This window comes from Antrostomus carolinensis, unplaced genomic scaffold (genome assembly GCF_000700745.2).
Source record: "Antrostomus carolinensis isolate BGI_N321 unplaced genomic scaffold, ASM70074v2 scaffold12786, whole genome shotgun sequence".
NCBI classification, from domain to species: Eukaryota; Metazoa; Chordata; class Aves; order Caprimulgiformes; family Caprimulgidae; genus Antrostomus; species Antrostomus carolinensis.
This window is the reverse complement of record NW_010323990.1, coordinates 4,907-28,393: the sequence shown is the minus strand read 5'-3', so window position 1 is coordinate 28,393 and position 23,487 is coordinate 4,907. Positions and strand designations below refer to the sequence as shown.

Genomic DNA, 23,487 nt, shown 5'->3' with positions numbered 1-23,487 from the left:
TCAAATAAGGCAGCGGAACTAATGCTAAATCAACACCACCTTCTAAAAACACAGCATGTTATTTGTCTACCTGTACGGGAGAGATGGCATCCAAGCTGCTAGCGCTGGGTGGGCGTCCTTTTGGCATGACTCCGGGGGGTGGCTGTCTAGCCTTGTTCATGACATTACTGCAGTTAGCTACCATGGTGAGGATAGTCTCTGACAGCTCCTGAGAAACACTCCTAGAACAGAGAAGTAGGATAGGGAGCCACATAACGTCCAGGAAACAAAGCCCCTAACTTAGCTGATTTTCCTATAGAAGTTGGGGCCACATTTCACAAATAAAAGTTGCAAAACAAGCCCAGCAGAATCTACATTTTGTTAATTGCAAAACTTGCACAAGCGCATGTCCCAATAAAAAATTTCTATTTTAAATAGAAAATTTTAAACTGTAGATCTAAAAATTCATCTCCAATACAATATTCCATTGTTTTTCAATAATTCAAATACTGCTTTATAGTTACCCCAGCACATAATGACCCTCAGAAAGCTGGGATATGTACCTACATGGCTCTAACAGTCCTTGAAAGGGCAGACTACCTACAACAGTTTGTCTGCTGTTGTCCACGTGATGGGCTGTATACAGCTCAGCCTCATGAATTAAAACACACAATAACTGATGCTACGATCTCCTGTTCAAATCCACTTCCTGTCACCAGACTTCGCTGTTTGTGATTATTCCTATTCTGAATCTTGTTATACACAAGGTCTCTCCAAAAGAGGAGATACAACATGACTAAAGCTTGGGCTACAAACTCAAAGACAACAAAAGCATGAGGGGTAAATACCACTACCTGCTTCACTACAATTCATCTGTCTATAAACTGAAAGACATGTTTTATGCACTAATATTAAACTGAAACCGAGACCGGATACTCAACTATTCAAGGAAGTTATAATCAAAAGCCAACAGAAAACTCAACCTTGGGCATGAAGTCATGGCAAAATTGAGAGCAGTCAATTCTCAATTGACTCTTTCCAAAATATTCCATAGCTGACTGCCAGCTTCCCAAACGGGAAGGAAACCCAGCTCTACTGCTGACATACCTAACCACGAACATACTAACACAACACTAACATTTTCCTTTTGGAAAATACAGACAATTATTTACAGCTTTCCTGAACTTTAAGCTCTACTTTTTGGTGAGGCCAACTAAAGCAGCTGATTCCTTCCTGTAATGGTGTAACTACACCAACACAGCTTTGTTAACCTCATCTAGAGATTCCTCATTTTAACTCCATTTTCACATGCTTTTTTACTGCACAGCTGTTGGGATGAGGGGGAAAAGAAAGAGGAACCATCCCAATGATTAATGCAGGAAAACAAAGTGCAGATCAGCCTTCTGCTTTGGCAAGTATCCCATTACAGAGCTAAGGGCTTCCAGTTGCTCTCCAGAGCCAGGGATCCACTATGCAGTGTGGGTACAAGCTCACCCAAGACAGACGGGGGAATCTGGGGAGACACCATAGGTGAGCAGGTTTCTGTACAGGGCAACAAACATTTTATCAACTGTTTCACAAGCTGATTCCTTCACATGCTTGAACTTCCTCTCACCAGGGCCTAGTATCAAAGACTTTAAAAGCAAGGGACTGGTGTACTAAAAAGCAATCAGAAACCTAACTTCAAAAAAAAGGGATTTGTTTTGAGAAGGTGCATCCAGACCTGCAGACAGAGCTCTGAGCAAGGCACATGGAAGGCTCAGTATCTACAATATGTATTTGCCTACACCCCAATGCTACAGGCTCAGAAATCTCAACATTTAATTAACCAATTAACAGGCAGCAAGTTTTTTTTTTTCTGATGCAGGAGGCATTCCCAGATCAGAGAGCACTACAGCCAACTAGGGAATGGGACTGGGGACTGAAGAGCTGAGCTCACACATGGTTACCACACTCAATCTTGTGCCCTTCCTCTTCTAATAGCAGTTAAATTTGCAGTCTTTACACTTAAATACTATAGCATGCTTTAGGAAAACAAATTCCAATCTGTTGTAGATAGATAATACAGCAGCCCACAATGAAAGCCAAGACAGGCTTGTAGTCCTCGAGTCTGGTATTTACACTTAGGCCATTCATGCTTTGGAACAAACCACTAATGTTATGTCCTGTCATCTAGACAGACTGAAGGTTAACTTCTCTATCATGTCAAAAGACACACTGCTGTATCAAGATACAAACAATATATTTATGTAGTCCAAAACTGCAGATTTTCACACAAAAACCCCTGCATTTGAGGCAAATTATACGAAGAAGTAAGTGGATGTGACTTGATAACTAGATCTTAATGTTCATATTTTCAAGTTCTATGCAAAAATATATTCTGGCATTTAACAGAATCAGTGCCATTCCCTGAAGAACAAGGGGGAAACTGCAGGAAAAAACTTGAGAACGTGAGTAAGAAGGAGAACCAGCTACCACAGTCAGTCAGCTCTAGAAGAACAAAACTGTCAGCTTAAGGGGAGCTCCAGCTTGCTGGAATAACAAGTTCACATCTCTTGCCTTTTTTTTTCCCCCCCTTAACCATTTTCACAAAGCAAGGAAAGGTCTTCTCATTCCCCTACGCACAGGTAGCCAGAAACCTCTTCCCTTCTTGAGGCAGGGACTGAGCAAGAATGACCATTCCCCGCGCTGATCACGTGGACTGTGCTGGACAGGATTGCATGGAAGAGGTACTGCTGCCCCTCTGCACTCACTGCAGCTCCTTGGGGGAAGACTTCTCATAACCATTCTGTTACCAGATCACGTGCTTGGTCAACCTGTGGTGTCTGCAACCACCCCAACTTCATTTTTAAAAAACCCTCAGTAATAAAAGGAACACTTTTCTTTTAGAATCCTTCCTGCTACAACTGCAATGCTCACCAGTGATAAATAAGTTGTATCAAAACTAAAGAGCCTCGGAACATACAGGGTCTTGGTGGTTAAGAAACACATCTCCCTGGACACAAAGAGGACAAGAAATAACTACAGCCTAATTAAAGAGCAGGCTCCTAAATCAACAGATTTAGGAGATGGCAGACTTCAGCTAGTCAAGTGGAACTACCCTCCCAGACTTATTTAATATTTACTGCGATTTTAATCTTCTAGTCTTTACAATGCCTGCTTCCATTAGTGACTGAAACCTAAACTAATCAAAGCAATTGCTTCATGAAAGAAATTGAAGCATTTTCTTTTTAAAGCTCAAAGAGAATAAATAACTAATGGAAAATGACTGCAAGTAGGTCACATTCTTGCATAAAAGGGAATACAAGTAGCTATAAAAAGAAACCAAAAGCTGAGAGAATTGTGCCAGTAGAGAACTAGTGGCTTTTGGAATTAATTGAATAAATACAACTCGGTAAGACATTAAGATTCAGGACACAGTGACAGACTCAAGTCAAGTCTACAGTTAACTATTAAACCTCTAGAATCTGGACACAGTAGCATGCAAAATAATGAATGCGAGTTAATTTGTGAACTATAGTCTCAGAAGATGCACTTTCAGTTGAAAAATAACAGCCATCTTTTCAGTTCAAGTGTGCTACACCATTCGAGTTCAGAAACAGTATTTCAACAACATTTTGAAGTTTAATTGCACAGGTCCCAGTGGAAATCAGGACAATCCTTTCTCCTAAAATCTTACAGGTACTACAAATTCCCTTCCAGTTCAAATATCCATTGTGACAATTCTATGTTGATTCTCATTTCCGAGCATCTACATGAGCCATGAATCATCCTGGATACCTTTAAAGATGTTTCTCACATCTTCCAAGACAACACTGGCTAAACCAAGGGACACAACAGAAGCCTTAGAACAGGCAACACACACAGACATGCCAGCCTCTTTGGTGTCAAAATTTAACACCAAACCGAGGACCATCTCCAGCTTTCAGGCTCTCTGGCTGATATGTTACACTCTGTTATCCTTGAAATATTACTGCAGTTAAATACCATCTTGATCTGACAGCATTAAGAAGTGACACCACAAATATTTTACAACATTCAGTCACTGTTACTAAATGTGAAGACAGAATTTAAAAAGTGATTGTCAAATTTCAGTTTCCATCAGCCTTTCTGTAGTCTGTCCCTCCCTCCAGCAGATAAAACAGCTCTCTAGTACCCACACTTACTTGTTCTGGACTTTAGCTAAACAATCTGATCTGCAAAAGATCTTAGATATTTTCCATCCTTTGACTCCTTTGAGACTGTCAAATGAAGACAACAGAAGTTACAAATGTCTCCTTTCAGTCTCAATTACATTACAATCACCATTTACCACTTTCTTCTCCTACACATAAGGATTGCATTAACCCTTTCTGCTACGGTAGTGACCCCACACAGCAGCATTTGCTTAACACAATCACAAAATGCTTTATACAGTCACTGTTTTCCAAGATCACAGAATCCCAGACTGGGTTGGGTTGGAAGGGACATTAGAGATCACCCAGCCCCACCCCCCCCTACCATCAGCAGGGACACCTTCCGCTAGACCAGGTTGTTCAAAGCCTCATCCAACCTGGCCACAAACACTTCCAGGGAGGAGCAGCCACAGCTTCTCTGGCCAACCTGGGCCAGGGTCTCACCACCCTCACACCAAAGAATTTCTTCCTAATATCTAAACCTCCCCTCTTCCAGTTTCAAGCCATCACCCCTTGTTCTGTCACTCCCTGCCCTTATTAAAAGTCCCTCCCCACCCTTCTTGGAGCCCCTTCAGGTACTGGGAGGCCGCTAGAAGTTCTCCCCAGCACCTTCTCTTCTCCAGACTGAACAGCCCCAACTCTCTCAGCCTGTCCTTGTAGGAGAGGTTTTCCAGCCCTTGGATCATCCTTGTGGCCTCCTCTGGATTCGTTCTAACTGGTCCATGTCATCTGGTCCAGATGCTGTCCCATTCTGTAGTTATGGTCTGTGTTCCTTCTTGTCCAAATTACAGCCCTGTATCTAGTCATTAACAACCCGGTATCTGACTAACCAGCCATCCCCTGGTTACCAAGCTCACCTCACCTGTTTGATTATAAAGACAGGAACAGTCTTTCAAGCTCTTGTGACCTAGCCGCCAACAAAAGTTTCAGTGCAAAATTAAACATATTACTGAATCTATGAACTTATATGCTCCCATTAACATATGGGTTTCTCCATGTGAAAATCCAAACCAGCTGTGATTGTGCATCAGCAATCAAGTTGCAAACAGATTACAAATTCAGTGTAAGCAATATAATCCTTACCCAGCACAAGCTTGAAGACACGCCAACATAGTTGCCAACGTTTCTGGAGGAAGTTGAGCACTTTTGGGTTGATCTTTTTCTGGAGCAAGACCACCCAAGATGGATGGACATCTTCTCTTTAAGAAAGTCATACAGGCCTGGATGAAGGGCTCCTGAGGGAAAAAATGTTACCTTAATCTCCCAAACTGCATCCAAGCCACGATTTCAAACTTGGCAATTGCATCGTGGAAAGAATTGCACTAAGCTATTACAGTTCAGTGAAAACAAACTATCAGGCCGTGGACACTTTGCACAACTTCAAAGCTACTTATAAAATTGTTAAAATGATTTAAGTTAGTCGCTGATAGAGTGCAGAAATAAAAAGAAAAAAATTCTGCTTTACCCCATGCTCCCGAATTTTATCTGTGAGCCATTTGTCAAGTTTGAGGTATTCCCGTCGAGAGGCAAGTGCAGCAAGGTCAATAACAAAGGCAAATGGAGTACCATTTAGCAGCATTGATAAGGCCTAAAGAAGAAAAAAAATCAGAAGACTACTAGTGAAAACACAAGGATATCCTTTCTCCTTTCTTTTCTTTCTTTAATTTTTTTCTTTAATTTTTAGTAAAGAAGTCTTGCTATCACATGCTGCCATGTTTTTTTTTGTCAACAAAAAGATTGGTACTATCAACTTCACTTACTTATAGCTCGCTCGTGAGACAAATAAGCAAGAGCTTTCATTTGAAAGCATGACCCTACCTTCTTTGAAGCGACCTTGTGCTGACAGTTTTAAATTCCTCTATACAAAAATCCACCAGCAAGTGGCTGAGAGCTACTAAGTTGATATTGCAGTAAAATTAATCAGAAGAGCCTAGCAGGTCCCTGCAAACAGACCTCAGTCCCTTCAGAACCACTCTGAATTTATCTGCTCAAAGTGTTACCCTTTGAACACAGTAACTGCTACACCAAAACTGACTTTAAGAGGCAGTTGGTGCTCCTGGACTTTGAGACACCCAATTATTTTGCATCTAACTTCAGGAAGAAATAAAAGCCTCAAAGAAGTCAGTCATAACTTCCAGTCTCTTTTGTGAATGTGTAAGCAGTTGAAAAGTAGTCATATTCTTAAGAAATCCCCATTCCATTAGACTTACAGCAGTGTCACCTTCACAAATATCTGAAGGATATTTTCTACATTTCCATTCCAATGGTATTCAAGGTTAAACAGTCAAAGCTCTTTCTAGAGTTACAGCACATTCACATAGCAAGCAGTTCAGTTGTGCTGCTTACCAAGTTGCCTGTCAGCTAGGCCATGATAATCAACTCTACTGCAAACACCAAGTAAAATGTCTTGGGTTCACAAGTGGACAGGCTAGAAAGCACCTGTAGTCAGATAGCACAACTCAGCTGAAGAGCATTTACAGTCACATGAACACAGGCTGTTGGTTTTGTTTGGTTTTGTGAGGTTTTTTTTTTTTAAGATTAGGTACAGCAGTAACAACTGAATTCACCCATGCTTAAACAAAGTCATCCTTACTAAATTAGTTACACCTAAGTTAAGCTTAGCCTTTCCTAAAAGCAAGTCTGCATAAGACACCAGACAGAAAATAACTGCAGCGTTTTGCAAAACTTACCTTCAAGTCTTGCGCCACATCAAGAATACGTGACAATTTTGCCTGGTCATATTGCTCCCCTCTCATGTACCATTCTGCCATCGCATGCATGATTAGCTGACGAATTGAAGGAGACTGACCCTAAGGAGAATTAAATTAGGATTGTATTTCATGCCTCTAGGAAAAGAATCAACTATGTGAACACATTAAACAGGATATTTTGCCTCTAAAGCTTAACGTGGAAACACATTTACTGTTTAGCTTCAGAACTTAGCTTCTGAGTTGGGCTCTTTGTGCAATAATAAACGATCCAGGAGCTACAACTAAAGGTTGTAGAATGACTACAAATAGTAAGTATGCACATCCTTATCTCTTTCCTACCACTGTACAGGTCTAATTCCTCTAATTGTAGAGAAACTGCTTTTGGAATATGCAAATAATTTACAAAAATGTTATGCCTGACATGTCACACCTTAACATGGAAAACACAGCTCTCTACTCACACAGGGGAAACGTTAAACTACAAAACAACTAAGATTTGGATGGCAGTAAGGGTTTTGCTTAAGGGTTTCCCCATCTGGGGAAGTGAAACATCCTCAAGCTGTGGCATGGCACTCTGTCACATGACAGCCGTAATTCTGTACTTTGTTCTGAAACCTACCCCGTGGGAAAATTGCATGTTCTGCCATTTCAAGATATTATGCAAAAAGCACATCACTTCTATCCTAACCCCCATTCTTCTACTTAAAGGGGGGGGGAATGAGTGTTGCTGTTGGGGGTTTTTGGTGGCTTTTTTGTTTTTTGGTTGTTTTTTTTTTTTTTTTTAAATCAACCTTTGGTCAACATTGAAAGGTTAAAAAAGTCTAACTTAACTTTGATCTCTCTACTTTTCCAGGAATATTTTCTCAGTGAACACTATTTATTTGTTCTGAATATATTTCCTCAAAGAAAATCAAATCACAACAGTTTGCTTCAAGACGGGGAGGAGACAACTCATTACTCTGCATAAAGCACTGATAATTTACCTTGAGTTTTAAATTACCCAGTTCAAAAATTAACACAAGCATTGTTGTTCTAACTATTCAACCCACTTAACAAGCTTTCAGTTACATGAACCAACTACAGGCACACTCTGGTGAAAACACTTACCTGTCCATGCCATGCATAGTGCAAAATGATGGCAGAGTTGGGGTGGTTGCCCAGGAAAATTGGCATGAGCGTGGAGATGAGTTCATGGCGTAAGGTATGCCAGGATGTGTTGATCTGCAATAAGGCCAATACCAACATATCTGGGCAATGCTTGATAGGAAAACTGAAGAGCTGCTTAACCTGCTCATACTGTCCTACTTCTGCCAATCGTAACAGAGACTCAATCAAATCCAGGCTCTTCCTAACAAAAGAAAAAACACAAATAGACAAGCCCCCCCCAAAAGTTACACACTAGTTAGCTTACAGGATCCTGGATTCAAGCATTTTGTAGCAACAACTGTAAGACAAAATAAAGCAATGCCTACTGCAAACAACCTGACATTGCTGCTCTTATCACATAGAATTCAGCCTACAAGACCATTCTTAACCATGAAAAATAACTTCCTTTTTACAAACCAATTTAAAAGCTTCCAGTTCTGTTAGGGAAGGGGGAGAATTGCAAGTCAATGTTGAAAATATTCAGCTTGAAATGGGTCACTGGATAATTTAGCCTAAAATATGCTGCCAGAAGTGCAATACATTTTTTTTAAACACCTCCAAGTCCCCATCTGTGAAACTTGCTGAAGATATTCTAGTTGTTTTGTCTGCTTTACAGACAAGCAACCATTGCCACCTTCCCCAATTTACCCATATTCCCCACCCTCCAATTCCCTTTTTTGGGACATCCAATGGAAATAGAGGCAAATACCTTCACTGAAATCAGCTATACAGCTCTATCAAAAGAAGGGATGTAAAGGTCAGCTCAAAGTCACACTAGTCAGCTTTATGCAATAACTATATAAATTTACATTTAAATCCCAGGACTTTTCATAAAAGCAAAGCAAGTTTCTCTAATGTCATCCTGGAATAGACAGATTTAAATTCCTATCTCCTCTATCCTCTCCTCTCAGCTCACAGTATCTGCCAAATACATTAGCAGAAATTCTCCAGACAACCAGAAGACTCCAATAAAACCAAGAACTGGCAGCACATTTTCAGATATTATAGAAGTACGTAGGAAGTTCTGATAAGAGAACTTTCACCTATCAAATGTGGAACAAATACTAATAGCTTATCGACTGGGATGTACATACAGCTACAAATAAATCTGGTTGCATGAAGATAAAGCTACATTTGACCAAACAAGTCATCTTACTCTAACTCTAAGCATCAAAAACAGTTGAGAGCAAGTTTACCATGTAGCAATTTCTCGATTGTCATCCTCTGGTGGTGCTTTCAGGATGTCTATGGCAACAGTGTGACAAGGGTAGTCAGCAAAACAGAAGATGTCAGGGTTTATAAGGGAATGTTGAATGAAAGAGAGCTGGAATAAAAGACATCAAAAATAGTTTTGATATTTAGAGTTTCAGGTTCCTTTCACTTTATCAACTGCCACATTTCTGAGAACCATGCAAATCGACAAGGCAGAACACATGAGCCAAGATTTACTATCAATGTGTTTTATGTAATACTGAACCTCACACTTCTCAGGATTTCTGAAAGAGATACAGGTGAGCTGAGGGTACTTGTTTGCACAAAGCTGTAGCCTTTTGTGTAATGAGGTGAAAACCTCAAAGCCACAGCCCTGCAGCAACCACTCAGCTGCTTTACACATCACAACTCTGCTAAAACCAAAGGTCTTGTCACACACATATAGCAGGTGACCATCTCCTCCCAAACACACACACACCCCATTCAATTAACAGATTGTACTTCAGTCACACACCTGAGGCCAATGCCTTACAGGCTAAGTTCTCCAATGTGGCTTGTCTAAAAATTCACATTATCAATCCACATTTGCCACGCAAGAAATTCAGGAACTCTGCAAGTGTTGTACAGATAGAGCAGAAACGTTGGTAACCTACCTGGCCCTCTGCGTGCTTCCAAGGTCTGTATATGGCATTAACTGGAAAAACTTCCATGCCCAGCCCTCTCTGGATGCCAAACACTACAATATGCAGGCCCTTGCTGTCACGAATCTGAAATCCCGGGTGGTCCAATTCATAGGTTACTACTTTGAAGTCCAGACTAGGGTTCTGCAACCAGAAAAACACAAGAGCAGTCAGCCTCAAACACTACAGTCTTCAGTACTGTCTTATAAGAACACCTCTGCATCAGTGTTTTATCCAGCTTAACATTCACCCAAATTTTTCTGGAAAGAAAGGGTTTTGTTTTACAAAGAAGAGGATTTACGATAGTTGTGAGAACTTGATGCAAGTTAATGTTTGAAACCTGTGAACTACAGCCTGTGAAACTACACTTCCCCCGGCACTACAGACAGTGGCTGTCTATCCTTCCAAACATTTCAATAACAAGTCTTCAAAAAACCTCAAAAACCACCCAAGCACATAGCTCCTTCCCTAGCATGCTGCCATTCCTTTTGTAGGTTTCCACAGGCCCTCCAATAAAAGGCAGACCCACTGGCAAGCAGAACTGGCTTTTCCTTTCAAAGAATGTGCTCTGCAAGTACTTGCAAAGCACCTGTTAGATTGTCAGCAAGAGTGTGAAACTATAAGGATGAGGGAGCTTGGAGGGAACCATGGCCATTGTAAAACACAGATCACTCATTTCAGAGATAAGTGAGCACCAAAGAGTTGTATGTTCCAAGATTTAGAAAAATAAAACAGTGACTCCTAAACAGATTAGAGGGAATACACAATAAAAAAAAAATCACCCAGTATAAGGTAGGCAAAGGAAATGGTACTCATGTTTCACAGAGTTCATTACAAAAATTGCTGTTTATAAAGTGGGGGAAAAACTTTCCTATTTCTGAAGTGTCATCATATACAAGAAGGATTTAGGGTTTTGCAATGAGTAGTTACAAAAACATTTTGTTTCATTTTCATCATTAATGCCTATAGTGACAAGCTTTTCAAAACAAGGTGCCTGATGCACAAAGCTTTCCACTGTCAGAATTAAGTTCAAACACAAAAACCCTCAGAGAACACAAGCTGGAGTATGTGGGAGCAGTGTGGAATAAATCTCAAGTTGTATCCAAGTTAGCCATTCAGGCAGCTTTTATCTTCCACAATTCCTCAAAATACCATTGCTTATGAGGAAAAAAAATAACAACACACCTCACCAATTATTTAAGTTCAGCAGCACAATTACATTAAAGAGATTCAAAGTCATCTGGGCTGCTAGGAACTTAAAAAGCTTTCTATTCACACAGACATGTGTTTCTTTCAGATATTCTGCATAAAAGACCAAGATGCTCACAAAACTTACCAGCTCTTTAAGAACATCAATCAAGACCTCCACATTCCAGGTATGGGCTTGTGCTCCATCACTTTTATCTTTCCCGTCACTCCAAATCCCACTGCCAGGAGCCGAAATAGACTGCAAGTTAAATATATTCAATCAAATACTTGTTAAAAATAGAGCAGTCTCAAAAGCCTCCAGTTACACAGCTCCCTGCACTAGGAAGGTAAGCTGAAGTTCAGACCAATAACAACACCAGTTGCACACTTCTGAGAATCTTTCCTTTAAGAATGTATTATAGGTATTTACAGAACAGTCAGAAGTGTTGAAAAATAAAAGTAACTCTTAAATTACTAGAGGCTAGCATTTTAACTCCTCATTTTCTGAGGATTAAAATATATATAAACCCCACCTCAGCATGCCACTCACTTGTAATGGAATGCCATCCGTCAACCCCGAATGAGTCCGAGCCATCATCCCCAAAACCCTGGCAACCTGGGCAGCCGTGACCTCCCGAACACCAAACTGCATGATTATGTTGCGACATTCTTCGACACTAGGATGCAACAAAACAGAGAGATCTCAATAGAAAAGTAGGTTTCACCGTGACACAACATCAGACAGACCAAAGTAAGGCCTGTGAGTACAGTTGGGACAGCAGAGACTATTGGAAGAAACTAATTCCTAACTGTAAGATATAACCATTCACTCAAGGTGTTAGTCAAATGATCTACCATAACAAAATTCTAGGAGAAGCAAGAGGAGAAATTCAGCAGAAAGTCCAGGCAATTATCCCCATGAAACATACAGTGCCATGTCCTGAGTTCAAAGCCAGGTCTACTTAAGTGAGGGCTGTTTCACAGGCTATGCTCTCTCAAAGTAAAAGCACAGCGTAGGTTTAGCACTGTTTTCTGTTAAAAGCACTGCCAGGTATTGACCTTTGATACAGAGCTTCACAGACTGAAGTTTTCTGCCAGCGAAAAGTGAAACAAAGGCTCTGAGAATGCACATTTCTAACTGATGTGCGCTGTTCAAAAGGTAAGCTGTGAAGGTTTGCCTTTCAGCCTGATGCAAGCCATGGTGTTTCCGATCAGAGGTCACAAGTAAAAACCTTGAAGGAGTCAAAGGAGCAAAGAATGAGCAGATGTTGAAGATGCTAATTTTAGAAATGAAAAACTTTTTCGCAATTTTTGTTTCACTTTGTGAACACTTCATCACTAGGCCAACAAGCTAAAGATTTATACAGCATCGGTATAGATTAAAAAAATGGCTTTATTAACATGCACATGTCAAAGGAAATAATTTTCAGTCTCTTCCAGCACATTTACATTGTGTATCTCCTTTCTTCACTTCACTTTAAACTTATGTTTATATTTGAAACCCCTTCACAGAAACTTATGTTAATATTTGAGACTTGATCACCTCCCTGAAGTAGTCAATTGTCTCTCAAAATACAGAATAATTTACTTCTCTTAGCTTATGCTTTTAAGTGCATCTTCCTTTAAAAAAAAAAACAAAAGTTAGGTTCATACTAAGGATTAAGATTAAGGTCCTCTTCAAAACCAGCCACATGTTTGCAGGTTCCTGTTATCACTACCACTATACTAAATCCTTAAAACCTGCATTCAAAAACTGAGCTGGATTTGTGCAGACAGTTGATATACAGCAGGAAACAAACCTTTAATATATTCACATGAACTCTTCAATAGACAGTTTCTGATTAACATCTAGCTTCTCCCTCCACTTTTCTAGTGACCATTCCAACTCACACATGTATATAAACAAAGAGCCCATGTAATGCAGCACTTGTGCAAGGTGCTGTAAGCAAAGATCTTTAGTCCTGCTCACACCACTCCTGCAAACTTGCACAGCTCCATGGATGCCAGTCCCTTTCACAGGGCTCCAGCACGTGAAGTTAACAGAGCTGCACATCTAACACTTCAAACTACAGGCAGAGAGCAAGAACACGGAACATTATTGAAGATGTGGGTAATGTATTTCTACAAATACACGCACAAACCCAGTGTGAGTTTAAGACAGCTGTGTTTTTACCAAAATAAGCCTAAACCAGCAAAGACTGATGCAGCTGCCAAGACACTCTAGCAATTCACTATCATAATTAGATTCTACAGCTACAAATAATCTCAATCATACTCTGTACCACACTGATCAAAACCCAAAACAAACAGAAAGCTGCTGCTGGTCAGCTCTGGAAGTGAGACAATCACCTTCAGCTCTTCTGTAATCTATTTCATCTGGACAGTATGCTCACAGGAGTCTGTCACAAGATTAAAGTTCTTCCAAAGATCTAGTAGAATTTCATTGGAATTTATGCCTACCAAGCCACCCTTTTTTTTTTTTTTTTACTTAAAAAAAGGGTGACAGTCAAATTCTTATAAAACCTTCACAAGGAATTTGAATACGTTTACTTAGCACTTCTTACCATCACAAAACCCTACACCATCTCAATAGAGAGGCTCTACACATTAGAGGAAAGCAAAACATAAAACAGGAATCAACACAAATGACCTCATAATACTTAATGAGGTTCTACTAATTTAGTACTGGAAATGTTCTTTACTTTTTGCCTCAAGAAACAAGAATGAAAACCACAACCACCCAAGATGCTTGAAAATTACATTTTCCTACAAACCTTGTACAAAAGCCATAGCCAACTTCTTGCATAAAATCTGCCAGAGAACTCTCCATCATGGTTTTGGCAATCCCTCCAGAATCAGGCAGGATCCTGTCCATTAGAATGTCCCGTTTTTCAGGGTATAGAAGTGGTGCAAGCACCACAGGGCAACGCTCCTGGGGAAAATCTAAAGGCAAGAGTAAAAAAAAAAAAAAAGTGTCAAAAAAGCCCAGAACACCAGTTGTATTCAAGTGACTATTTAAAATAACTGGACTGCTGTCCTAGAGTTTCCCTGCTGCTGCAGAAATCAAGAAGAGGGCACTCATGCAGCATTCCTTCATCCCACCTCCCAGTGTTCTACTGGCACTGATTATTCCTAGAGAATAAGAAGGCAGAATAAACTATGTTCATACAGGTTCACTGCTGCTGCCCAGAAAGACTAACAGCTGTGCTGGTGGTTAAGTTTAGAACTAGACTGTCACTAACAACAGTCATCCAAAAAAAGCACAGAGCAGGAAACAATACAGCAGTACAGCAAAAGCTTCTACTCCAAATCAGGAAGTATTAGGAAACAAAGGAGCTGCTATTGAGCCTAGAGGAAGACTGGTAAATCCAAACCAGGCACTTGGGCATGGAAAGAGAGAATACTCCCTTCTTCCTTTCAGGGAAGTAAAGTTTTAAGAAAGACACAGTAACAAAGAGGGTCAGAGGTGCGGATGGGAGTTCTGCTCACAGTGGAAAGCAGCAAAGACATCCTAGGTGGGCCTTCCTGAGAGAGCATTATCTTTAAGATGCATAATGCCTCCATACCCTTCAGGGCCATAGAGAGTCCCCAGTTTCCCAAACCAAAGGGAGGGGAATTGCAGAAGCTAATACACTAATCGCCATTAAAGTAAGTATGAAAAAGAAGTTACACTTAAACAAATAGAATAAATATTTTGCTCTTGTATAAAGGATGCCTTCCTCTAGGTCTGTGCACAACCAAGGAGTGGGGTGAGTTAAATTCAGTTAGCTTTGAGTCCAAATCCTCCTTATTCTGTTTGGTTTACAGCAAACACTATTGTTGTGGAAAGGAAGAGACCACCATATGGATAATGTCCCCTGCCATCACACAGGGACTATGGTAGCTTCCAGGAAATGAACCAGAATTTTATTCAAAAGCACTTCCCTCACAGGACTAGTGCTTCCTCATAGATCTGCACCCAACATGAACAACCCAGTGTTTAAAACCCAGCTATGTGAAATGGTAACATACGTTCCTCACACCATATGGAGTTCCAAGTTTTTTTAACTACAGTGCGGAGTTGCTTTAGTTGAATCCACAAACACCATCCCACACAAGCAAACAGACTTTAATATCCCCTACTGAACACTTATTTATCACAGTTTTTCAAGAAGCCCAAACACAAGACCACACTATTGCCCTCTGAAACAAAAACAGTTAGTGTGGCCCGATGCCAGAACAGTGGTATTTCTCTGTCGGTTTAGTATTATGAGAATGCACTGATTTCTACCTCACCAAACTCCCCAGCGTTTCAGCAGCAGTCTGCACAGCCAGTAAGTTACAGAAACCCATGTCAAAGACTGCATTTAGTCAGGCTTCCTGGACAGCACCACACTTACCTCTACGTAATGTTTTGAGGAAAGCGTCAATCTGTTCCTGTCCTACCCCAAAGGCTCCCTTCTGCCCAAAAAGGAGATGGGAGAGGAGAAGGTGCAGGACCTCTATTGCAATATCTTGGAAGCCACCTTCTTGATTTCCACTGACGTCCGCGTCAATGTAAGAGCGTAAAAGATCCGGGAGTTTCTGTTTGATAAACTGGGCAGCTTTAGAGAACAAAAGAGACTAGAGTCAAAACTGGCAACTTTTTAAATATGAAGACTCTCTTTAACTAGGTACTATTCTCTTAATCAGTTTGTTTACAAGCCACAACAGATTTAAACAGAAGTCTCATAATCCATACCTCATAATTCAAATGTTAATGAACAACTAAAAGGTAAGATATCACAGTTTGTCCATTTGATTCATTATCTAGCAAGTCATTCAGGAAGGGACCTTCAACTTCATATAAGACAAGACGACTGCTATCTATTGCCCCTCTCAAAATGGCATAAGACTGGAATAGCACCACTGCAAGGTCTCACAGGCACACACATCTATCGAGCTACGAAGCCCACTGCTTAAAAATGAAAAAGGTGTCCCTGATGCAGTACTTTGGAAGCTTCACTTACCAAAACCTCGTAGATCTGAGCTGAAAGAGTTCAGTAAAGCGAGACCAAAAATCACCTACAAACAAGAACAAACATCATAGTGAGGGGACATCATCCTTTCTAACAAGCTTAGTCAAAAAATATTAAAATATTTTGGAAATAAATGTTCACCTACCTCTTGAACTTTACTTAATTTGATGACTTTACTCAATTGGGCAAATAAATGGGGTGAAGGCTTTAGACTCTGAAAGAGGTAAGAAGAGTTATATGGAAACTGTTACATGATTAGTCTCATTCGTTATGTGGCAGGCTATCTAGAGTCCATCTGCAGGTCTGGAATATTAGTAACTATTCTGCCGTAGGTTAACATACAAAGTTATGGCTACACAAAGCATCTTTGGAACTATTTTCGGATACATCTAAACTAAAAGTTTCTTCCACGTATCCCATTCTTTCATTATTAACCCCCCCCATCATAACTTTCATATTGAAAGAAACAGGAACACTGATGTTTTCTTTTTATTCTGGCTGCTACAAACAAGCCATAAAGTACTAGCATGTTAGATTAAGCTTTAAAATTAGTTTGCAGTCACTCTGAGTGATTGAATAACTTGCTCCTTTTTAAAAAAAAAAAAAAAACAACCACACCCGCAGCTTCTGGGCAAGTTCAATTGTTGAAGACTTTAGTACAACTAATCTTAGCTATTAAAAAAACCAAAAAACAGGAAAAAACACAAGGCAAAACCAGCTGGTTCCCTACAGGCCAATTCACTGCAGTTTCTGACAGAAGGATCCCCTTCAAGAAACACACAAACCTTCTGATAGTGCAAGGGATTGTCAATGGCGTAGGACAGCGTCGAGATAAAGTTTGGTTTTGTAATCAGCGACGCACACTCCTGGATCAGAAATTGAGTCTGAAAAGAACAAGATAACTTGAACACTCATGCTGTTTTGTAACAGAACAATAAACCAAAACTTTACTGTTCAGGGTGTGCAGTAAAATTAAACAAAGATAAGGTGCTTAAGTCTGGTAAGTGCCCAAATGCTCTTTAATTAACTAGTTTCTTTTCATTCAAGTTTTCTTCAGGTTTAGTTTCGTTTTTCTTTAAGACTGAGACAGCGATCATACATTCTCCATCACATGTGCAGTGCTGCATTTCCTGCAGGTATCCTCACACATTGCAAGAGACAACCTAAGAATATTTTAATCCTGTTTGTGAGCTAAAAAGACTGCGGTAAAATCGCTTAAGCACGAAAACACTCCTGAGAACAGACAAAGCCAGCACCATAAGTGCCAGTTAGTGGATATGGACAAAGTTTTAAAAGACAAAGAAAGGTTTTAAAAATAGAGCACTATGTGTGGCAGAAAGAGTAACTGTACCAACACGATCTGTTTTTCCAGATCAAGGGACTGTAAGAGTCAGATATCACCAATTTGGTGTCTGACAACTGGAACCTTCAGATTTGGGGGGAAAATGATGGTTTGAGGGTCTCCCATTTAGTTTTTTGGGGTTCTCCTATGGAATCTTGGGGTCTCCCTGGAATTTTGGGGGTCTCAGCAGTTTGGGGTGTCCCCCGAGGTTTGGGGGGACCCAGAGAGCCCCCCAAGACCTTTAAGATCCATGATGGATGGAGAAGAACCTTCAGATTTGGGGGGAAAATGATGGTTTGAGGGTCTCCCATTTAGTTTTTTGGGGTTCTCCTATGGAATCTTGGGGTCTCCCTGGAATTTTGGGGGTCTCAGCAGTTTGGGGTGTCCCCCGAGGTTTGGGGGGACCCAGAGAGCCCCCCAAGACCTTTAAGATCCATGATGGATGGAGAAGAACCTTCAGATTTGGGGGGAAAATGATGGTTTGAGGGTCTCCCATTTAGTTTTTTGGGGTTCTCCTATGGAATCTTGGGGTCTCCCTGGAATTTTGGGGGTCTCAGCAGTTTGGGGTGTCCCCCGAGGTTTGGGGGGACCCAGAGAGCCCCCCAAGACCTTTAAGATCCATGATGGATGTAGAACCACCTTCAGGAGGACTGGTAGAAGGTGCTTGCAATGGAAACTTCCAGAAAAGAAGTTTGCTTGAAGCTACTACCTCTAACCTGCCTTTGTGCTTAAAATGGATCAAATCCTACTGCAGATTTTTAACAACCAAAACTAATAAGCAAATGCCTCAGCACAAACAGTACCTGATGGAAATCTTTGCCACTGCTTTTACCATCGCCACTGAAATCCACGTGCGAGAATAGACAGCGTAGTAAATGCCTGTCTGCCTCGGGACCGTGCCTGTTCACAATCTGGAAATAAAAATATCCAAAAAACAACCTGGTAGTAAACAGTCATTACAGAGCATGATCTGAGAACAGTACCATGGATACAGCAGTACTTCTAGTGGTTAAGGCAGCTACAGTTTTAATAAAACCGGTAAGAATGTTCCTTTTTAATCAGCAATCTACAAACTAAGTCATTAACCCTATTTACAAATGAAAAGTATAAACTAAGAGATAAAGAAAGAATCTAGACACAAGTCATTGACACAGAAGCCGTGCATTTCATACGCAGGATTCTTAAAAAGCTAAGTAAAAAGGGGTTTTCAAGTCACCCAGAGGATGACTTCATACTTCTCTGCCACCAAAGCAGCCCAGAATCCACACAGTGTCATGGTCTCACTTTTCCCCATTTCCTCCCACAGCTACAGTGCCTAACTCCACAAGAGTCCAGCCCCGGGACAGCACACACCTCTGCGCAGTAGGAATTTATTAACTTGAAGTCACTTAATCACCCCTAGCTTGCTTCTTTTGTCCAAACAATAGCAGCTAACACCAAATCCAACCTTAAACTATCGGCGAAGTTTTGGCCACCGTTTCCCCCTTTCCAGCTGCAGGGCAGACAGGAGTGCCAGTATAAACCAGCAGCTCTGCCTGTGCTCTGACCACTTCCACCAAGCCCACTGCTTCCCCCGTCATAAATATCCTTGTTTGCCGGTAGCTTCTTTGTGCAAAAAGACAAATATCATTCGCTTGAGGCTGTGTCTGCTCTGGCTCTGCCGTTTCTGATTGTTCTCATCTCAGTTCTTCTACCGTGACCTAACACTGTGCTTCCCTTTTCCTCGCAGCCTGCTTATTCCAGCAGCTGCCAGGTTTTGTTCTGCTGGAAAGAAACATCCAAGTCGGATATAGCTCTGCGTCTTGACCAGAGGTTAGAACGGACGTGCTCCTGAGATGTCAGTCCAGAGCCAACAGCCCACTTCAGTTATGTTGACAGCACTGGCTTCAAAGGCAGCCACCCCCCATGATGCTCAGGTTGCTGCAAGAGGCAGCAAAACTGAATTGACAGCAAGTTCTACTAATTGGGCTTCAGAAAACAGACAATTTATTTAGGCAATCTCAATTAAATATGTAGATTTACATCGACATGAAGCTGGACCAAACTCCTAGGGAGTTATCTGGTGCCACGACCAAGATGAATCCATCAACACTGATGGATAGAGAAGAAAATTGTAGAAAACATACCAAACCCATCCACACAACCTCTCTGCATCAGATTTAAGATTGCTTCCTTCCATAAAAGGAACTTCACAAGGTCAATAATTTTAAAATTTAACATATGGGGAGGAGGGGAAGAGAAGGCTACAAGTTCAGTGCAGCTTCTTTCAACTCTAACCACATCCACATGAAAGCTTTTCCAGGAAACAGGGAATGAGAATTGATAGTTTTCCTGTAGAAAGAGCTGAAAGAATCCTTTGTATTGGCAGCCTTCACACACACTTTTGAGACACTGGACCCAATCACAGAATAATCTGAGAAAACTGACTTTTTTACCATGAGAATGACCAAGCACTGGCACAGGCTGCCCAGAGAGGTTGTGGAGTCTCCATCCATGGAGGTACTCAAAAGCTGTCCAGACATTCCTGGGCAACCAGCTCTGGGTGACCCTGTTGGAGCAGGAGGTTGGACCAGATGACCTCCAGAGGTCTCTTCCAACCTCAACCAGCCTGTGATTCAGAAGCAAGTTTGACCCACCTGTATCTGGATTTATCACACACAGACAAGTTGGATTTTGTTTAGACAAACACAGGGTTAGATAAAAACTAACTCTGCTTTCCTAGATGCAGAAAGTTTTGCTTTCCTAGATGAATCTGTCCACAAAACCCTTCCCTCCTCTCCAGTCAGGCTCTCTTTACCATTAATGCAGGAAAAGGAGACCACAAAACCTCATTTCAGAGGAAGCCATTCTTTAGAATTTGTCTCTCTGACAAATGCATAAAGGTTGTTTTGGTTTTTTTTTAAACATATATTCTATTTTTTAAAGCAGTCTTAAGCATCACCTATGACTACTGAAAGCATGTGTAAGCAGAAATTAGTTCCTCAAGCTTTGCCACACTGATGCTTGCAAGTGACATATTTAAATGCAACTGTAATTTGTGACAAGAACAACTCTAAGTATGGTTTTCCACATACTCTACATGCTTAGATAAAAACTTTGTAAAATTGAGCAAATTTCGCCAAAAATTTACATCAAGCAGTACACTGTGAGACAGAGAGAGAGAGCATACACATATAATCTCTTCAACTATCTAAGGGAAAAATATCTATAAGGGCAGTTAATGATAGAATAAGGGAAAATGGCTCTAAACTGGAAGAGGGGAGATGGAGATGAGACCTGAGGAAGAAATTCTTTGGTGTGAGGGTGGTGAGACACTGTCCCAGGTTGGCCAGAGAAGCTGTGGCTGCTCCTCCCTGGAAGTGTTCTCGGCCAGGCTGGATGAGGCTTTGAGCAACCTGGTCTAGTGGAAGGTGTCCCTGCTGCTGGCAGGGGGGTTGGGACTGGATGAGCTTTAAGGTCCCTTCCAACCCAAACCAGTCTGGGATTCTATGAAAAATTGTGCTAGCAACCACAAAAATAAAGTTATACCAGGAAGTCTTAAAAAAAAAAAAAATTTAAAAAAGACAAGGATCATGGAGATTTTACGAATTTGGTCTTGAAATCCGAGACCTGTCTGATAGCCAAAGACACACAAATCAGACATTTCCACAGACTGGTTTCCAGTCTCTCACTACAGTGAGTCTAAGAGGCCTGCGGTGAAGGATAAAGAACAATCTGCCCCTGTTTTAGAGATTTATGTTCCAAATGAATGGCAGATCAACCATATCTTCTCCCAAATCAAAAAAACATTAATTATCCTTCACCTAAGTGTTCATGACAGATCTGCAAGTCATACCTCAGTCACACCTTGCTGCAGAAATCATCTGGTGAAACCAACAGTGATCGAAGGGACAGTGTGAGCCCCCTGCAAGTACTGAACTTGCAAAAACATGGAACCTTTACAAAAGAGATGTGTTCCACCTCCATGGCTTACGAGATCACTTTAAGCAGTGAATACTGCTGAAATCACCCCCTCTCACCTCAAGATAATGAATGCACTTTAAAAGAAGTCAGTTGTCACCAGAAGCTCACACTCTGTTTAAGCCCTCTGGCCTCCTAATCTGATTCAAATCACTGCAGGACTGCACTAGGGTAAGGAAAAAAAAAAATTAAATGGCCCAGCTGTCCACTGGGAACTGAACTAAACCAGTTTCTAAAACTGGCTCAGTAACATTCACTTCCTCCTAAGCACTCCTCTGCAGATAATGCTTTTCAGTCCACCCTGCTAGTCAGAGCTATTTTTAAAAGGGTCAGTTAGACCAGAATTCTTACCCAGATCTTAAGATATTTAGGTTTCAATCCGCAGTCTGAAGACCCAGGGCCAAGAAAGTCAGCTTGGCTTCACCACCAAGCTGCACTTCATCCAATGAGATGAGGAGCAAAACGCTTCCATCCCAGGCAGGTGAAAGCATTCAGATGTAAGTAACCCCATACCCACACTTTCTGAACAGTAAATGTACACGTTCTCCTCCCCGTCCCAAACACTGTCCTATGGGATGGCCAAAAGTGGAAAGATTTAACCTGGAGGAGTCAGGAAAGCTTTGCACACCACGCTTCAAGAGCAGCAGTTAATCCTAATATTCAACCACAAAGTTAATTCTGGTCTCTGCTCTGAGCTGCCTTATTCCATCACCTGACAGAGGAAAACAACAGGAACATCAGTGACATGAGCTGTGATTCTCCACGCCGCAGAAAACAGCACACAGCAACGCACGTGAGAGCGCTGCAGAGTACAACTCCAACAGAAAGAGAAACTCCATTTGACACTCCCATTTCTTCTTCCCAGAATTTCCTTCGTGGCACCATTCGTTTACTTACATGCTGTATTTCCTGCTGGCTGGCTCGGTAGTTTTTCTTGGTTAAATTGTCCACCAGGTAGCTGATTTGAGACAAGGCCAGCGAGAGCGAGTCAAGATTCATTGCTGGTTGGGGCGGAAGCAGGCGGCCGAGCCCGGCGCAAAATCACCATTATTCCCCTTTAGTCACCTCAGAGACAGGTTAATTTTTTTTTCCCCCCAATTAGCCTGGATGTGGTTCTGTGTTACTTTCTTCAGCTCTTCTTTCTCAGTTGTCTTCCTCTGTTCTGAAACATGGCACCTGAAAGACAATATTGCACGAGATGTAAGTTCTGTAGCAACTTCACAGCTACATTCTAGGCACTGCTGTTACCTTGCCAGGGACCCACTCAATTTAAAATATGTTGGTTTGTTTGGGGTTTTTTTTAATTAAAAAAATATTTAATCTGTTTATATGGTGTCAAAAGCAGCTAGTGGCTTCTCTGTATTTTCTTCTTCCACTAGAACACTACAGGGTAGAAAGTTAGAAGAACTCAACATCATGCCTTGGAGCATTTTCTTTTATGCTTTTGCTTACAACCTAGCTTGGCAAACAAGAAAAAGTTTAACAAAGAAATTAATAATATCGACATGTTTGATAGCCTAACTTACATAAGCTATTTGCCAGAACTATGTCCACAAGGAAAAAGAAGTACTATTTAAGTTTTCACAACACAAGCTTAGCTGTTTTCCTACTACCCAACCACATTTATTCATTTCTGCATTTTCCCAGTCTGAATGAGCGAGCAAACAGCTCTGTCAGAAGAATGACTACTACCCTTTCAGCAATGGGAGAAAGAAGAAAATGAAATGCATAATGAACTAAGATACCACACAGCAACAATGAGAGGTCAGAATCAAAGCATCACTCAAGTTTTTGGTTTTGTTTGTTTGTTTTTAAAGTGCTTTTTAACCATCTCTGCAATATTTTGCCTCACTACCAGCAAAGTAATATTGCACTCAGCCACACACACCAAAACAAGCAATTGTGAATGAGCAACACACACAAAGAACTGCAATAAACTAATCCCAACGTTTGGCTTCTACTGAAACAGCTTTTCCAGTCAGCTACAACAGCCAAGCTTGCCAGCTTAATAAATTTCTATGACAACACAGAACTTGGCACTTGACATCTCATCTGTTAAATTACAGATTGCCAGTGTGATAAACTTGCATCCCAAAG

General features: G+C 41.0%; 1 protein-coding gene across 1 annotated transcript in view; it reads right to left on the bottom strand.

The window, feature by feature from the left end:
* LOC104527147 (CCR4-NOT transcription complex subunit 1) overlaps window positions 1–22,575 on the bottom strand; it is a gene marked incomplete at its 3' end in the record, with an annotated part of 46,161 nt that extends 23,586 nt beyond the window's left edge. The window contains 16 exon segments of the mRNA XM_010170784.2: window positions 71–221; window positions 5,238–5,389; window positions 5,620–5,742; window positions 6,845–6,964; window positions 7,973–8,213; window positions 9,208–9,335; window positions 9,877–10,047; window positions 11,240–11,350; window positions 11,642–11,768; window positions 13,866–14,034; window positions 15,471–15,674; window positions 16,080–16,134; window positions 16,234–16,302; window positions 16,874–16,972; window positions 18,234–18,341; window positions 22,288–22,575. Of these exon segments, the coding sequence (XP_010169086.2) occupies window positions 71–221; window positions 5,238–5,389; window positions 5,620–5,742; window positions 6,845–6,964; window positions 7,973–8,213; window positions 9,208–9,335; window positions 9,877–10,047; window positions 11,240–11,350; window positions 11,642–11,768; window positions 13,866–14,034; window positions 15,471–15,674; window positions 16,080–16,134; window positions 16,234–16,302; window positions 16,874–16,972; window positions 18,234–18,341; window positions 22,288–22,389 (2,130 nt within the window).
* Window positions 22,576–23,487: the final 912 nt, after the last annotated feature.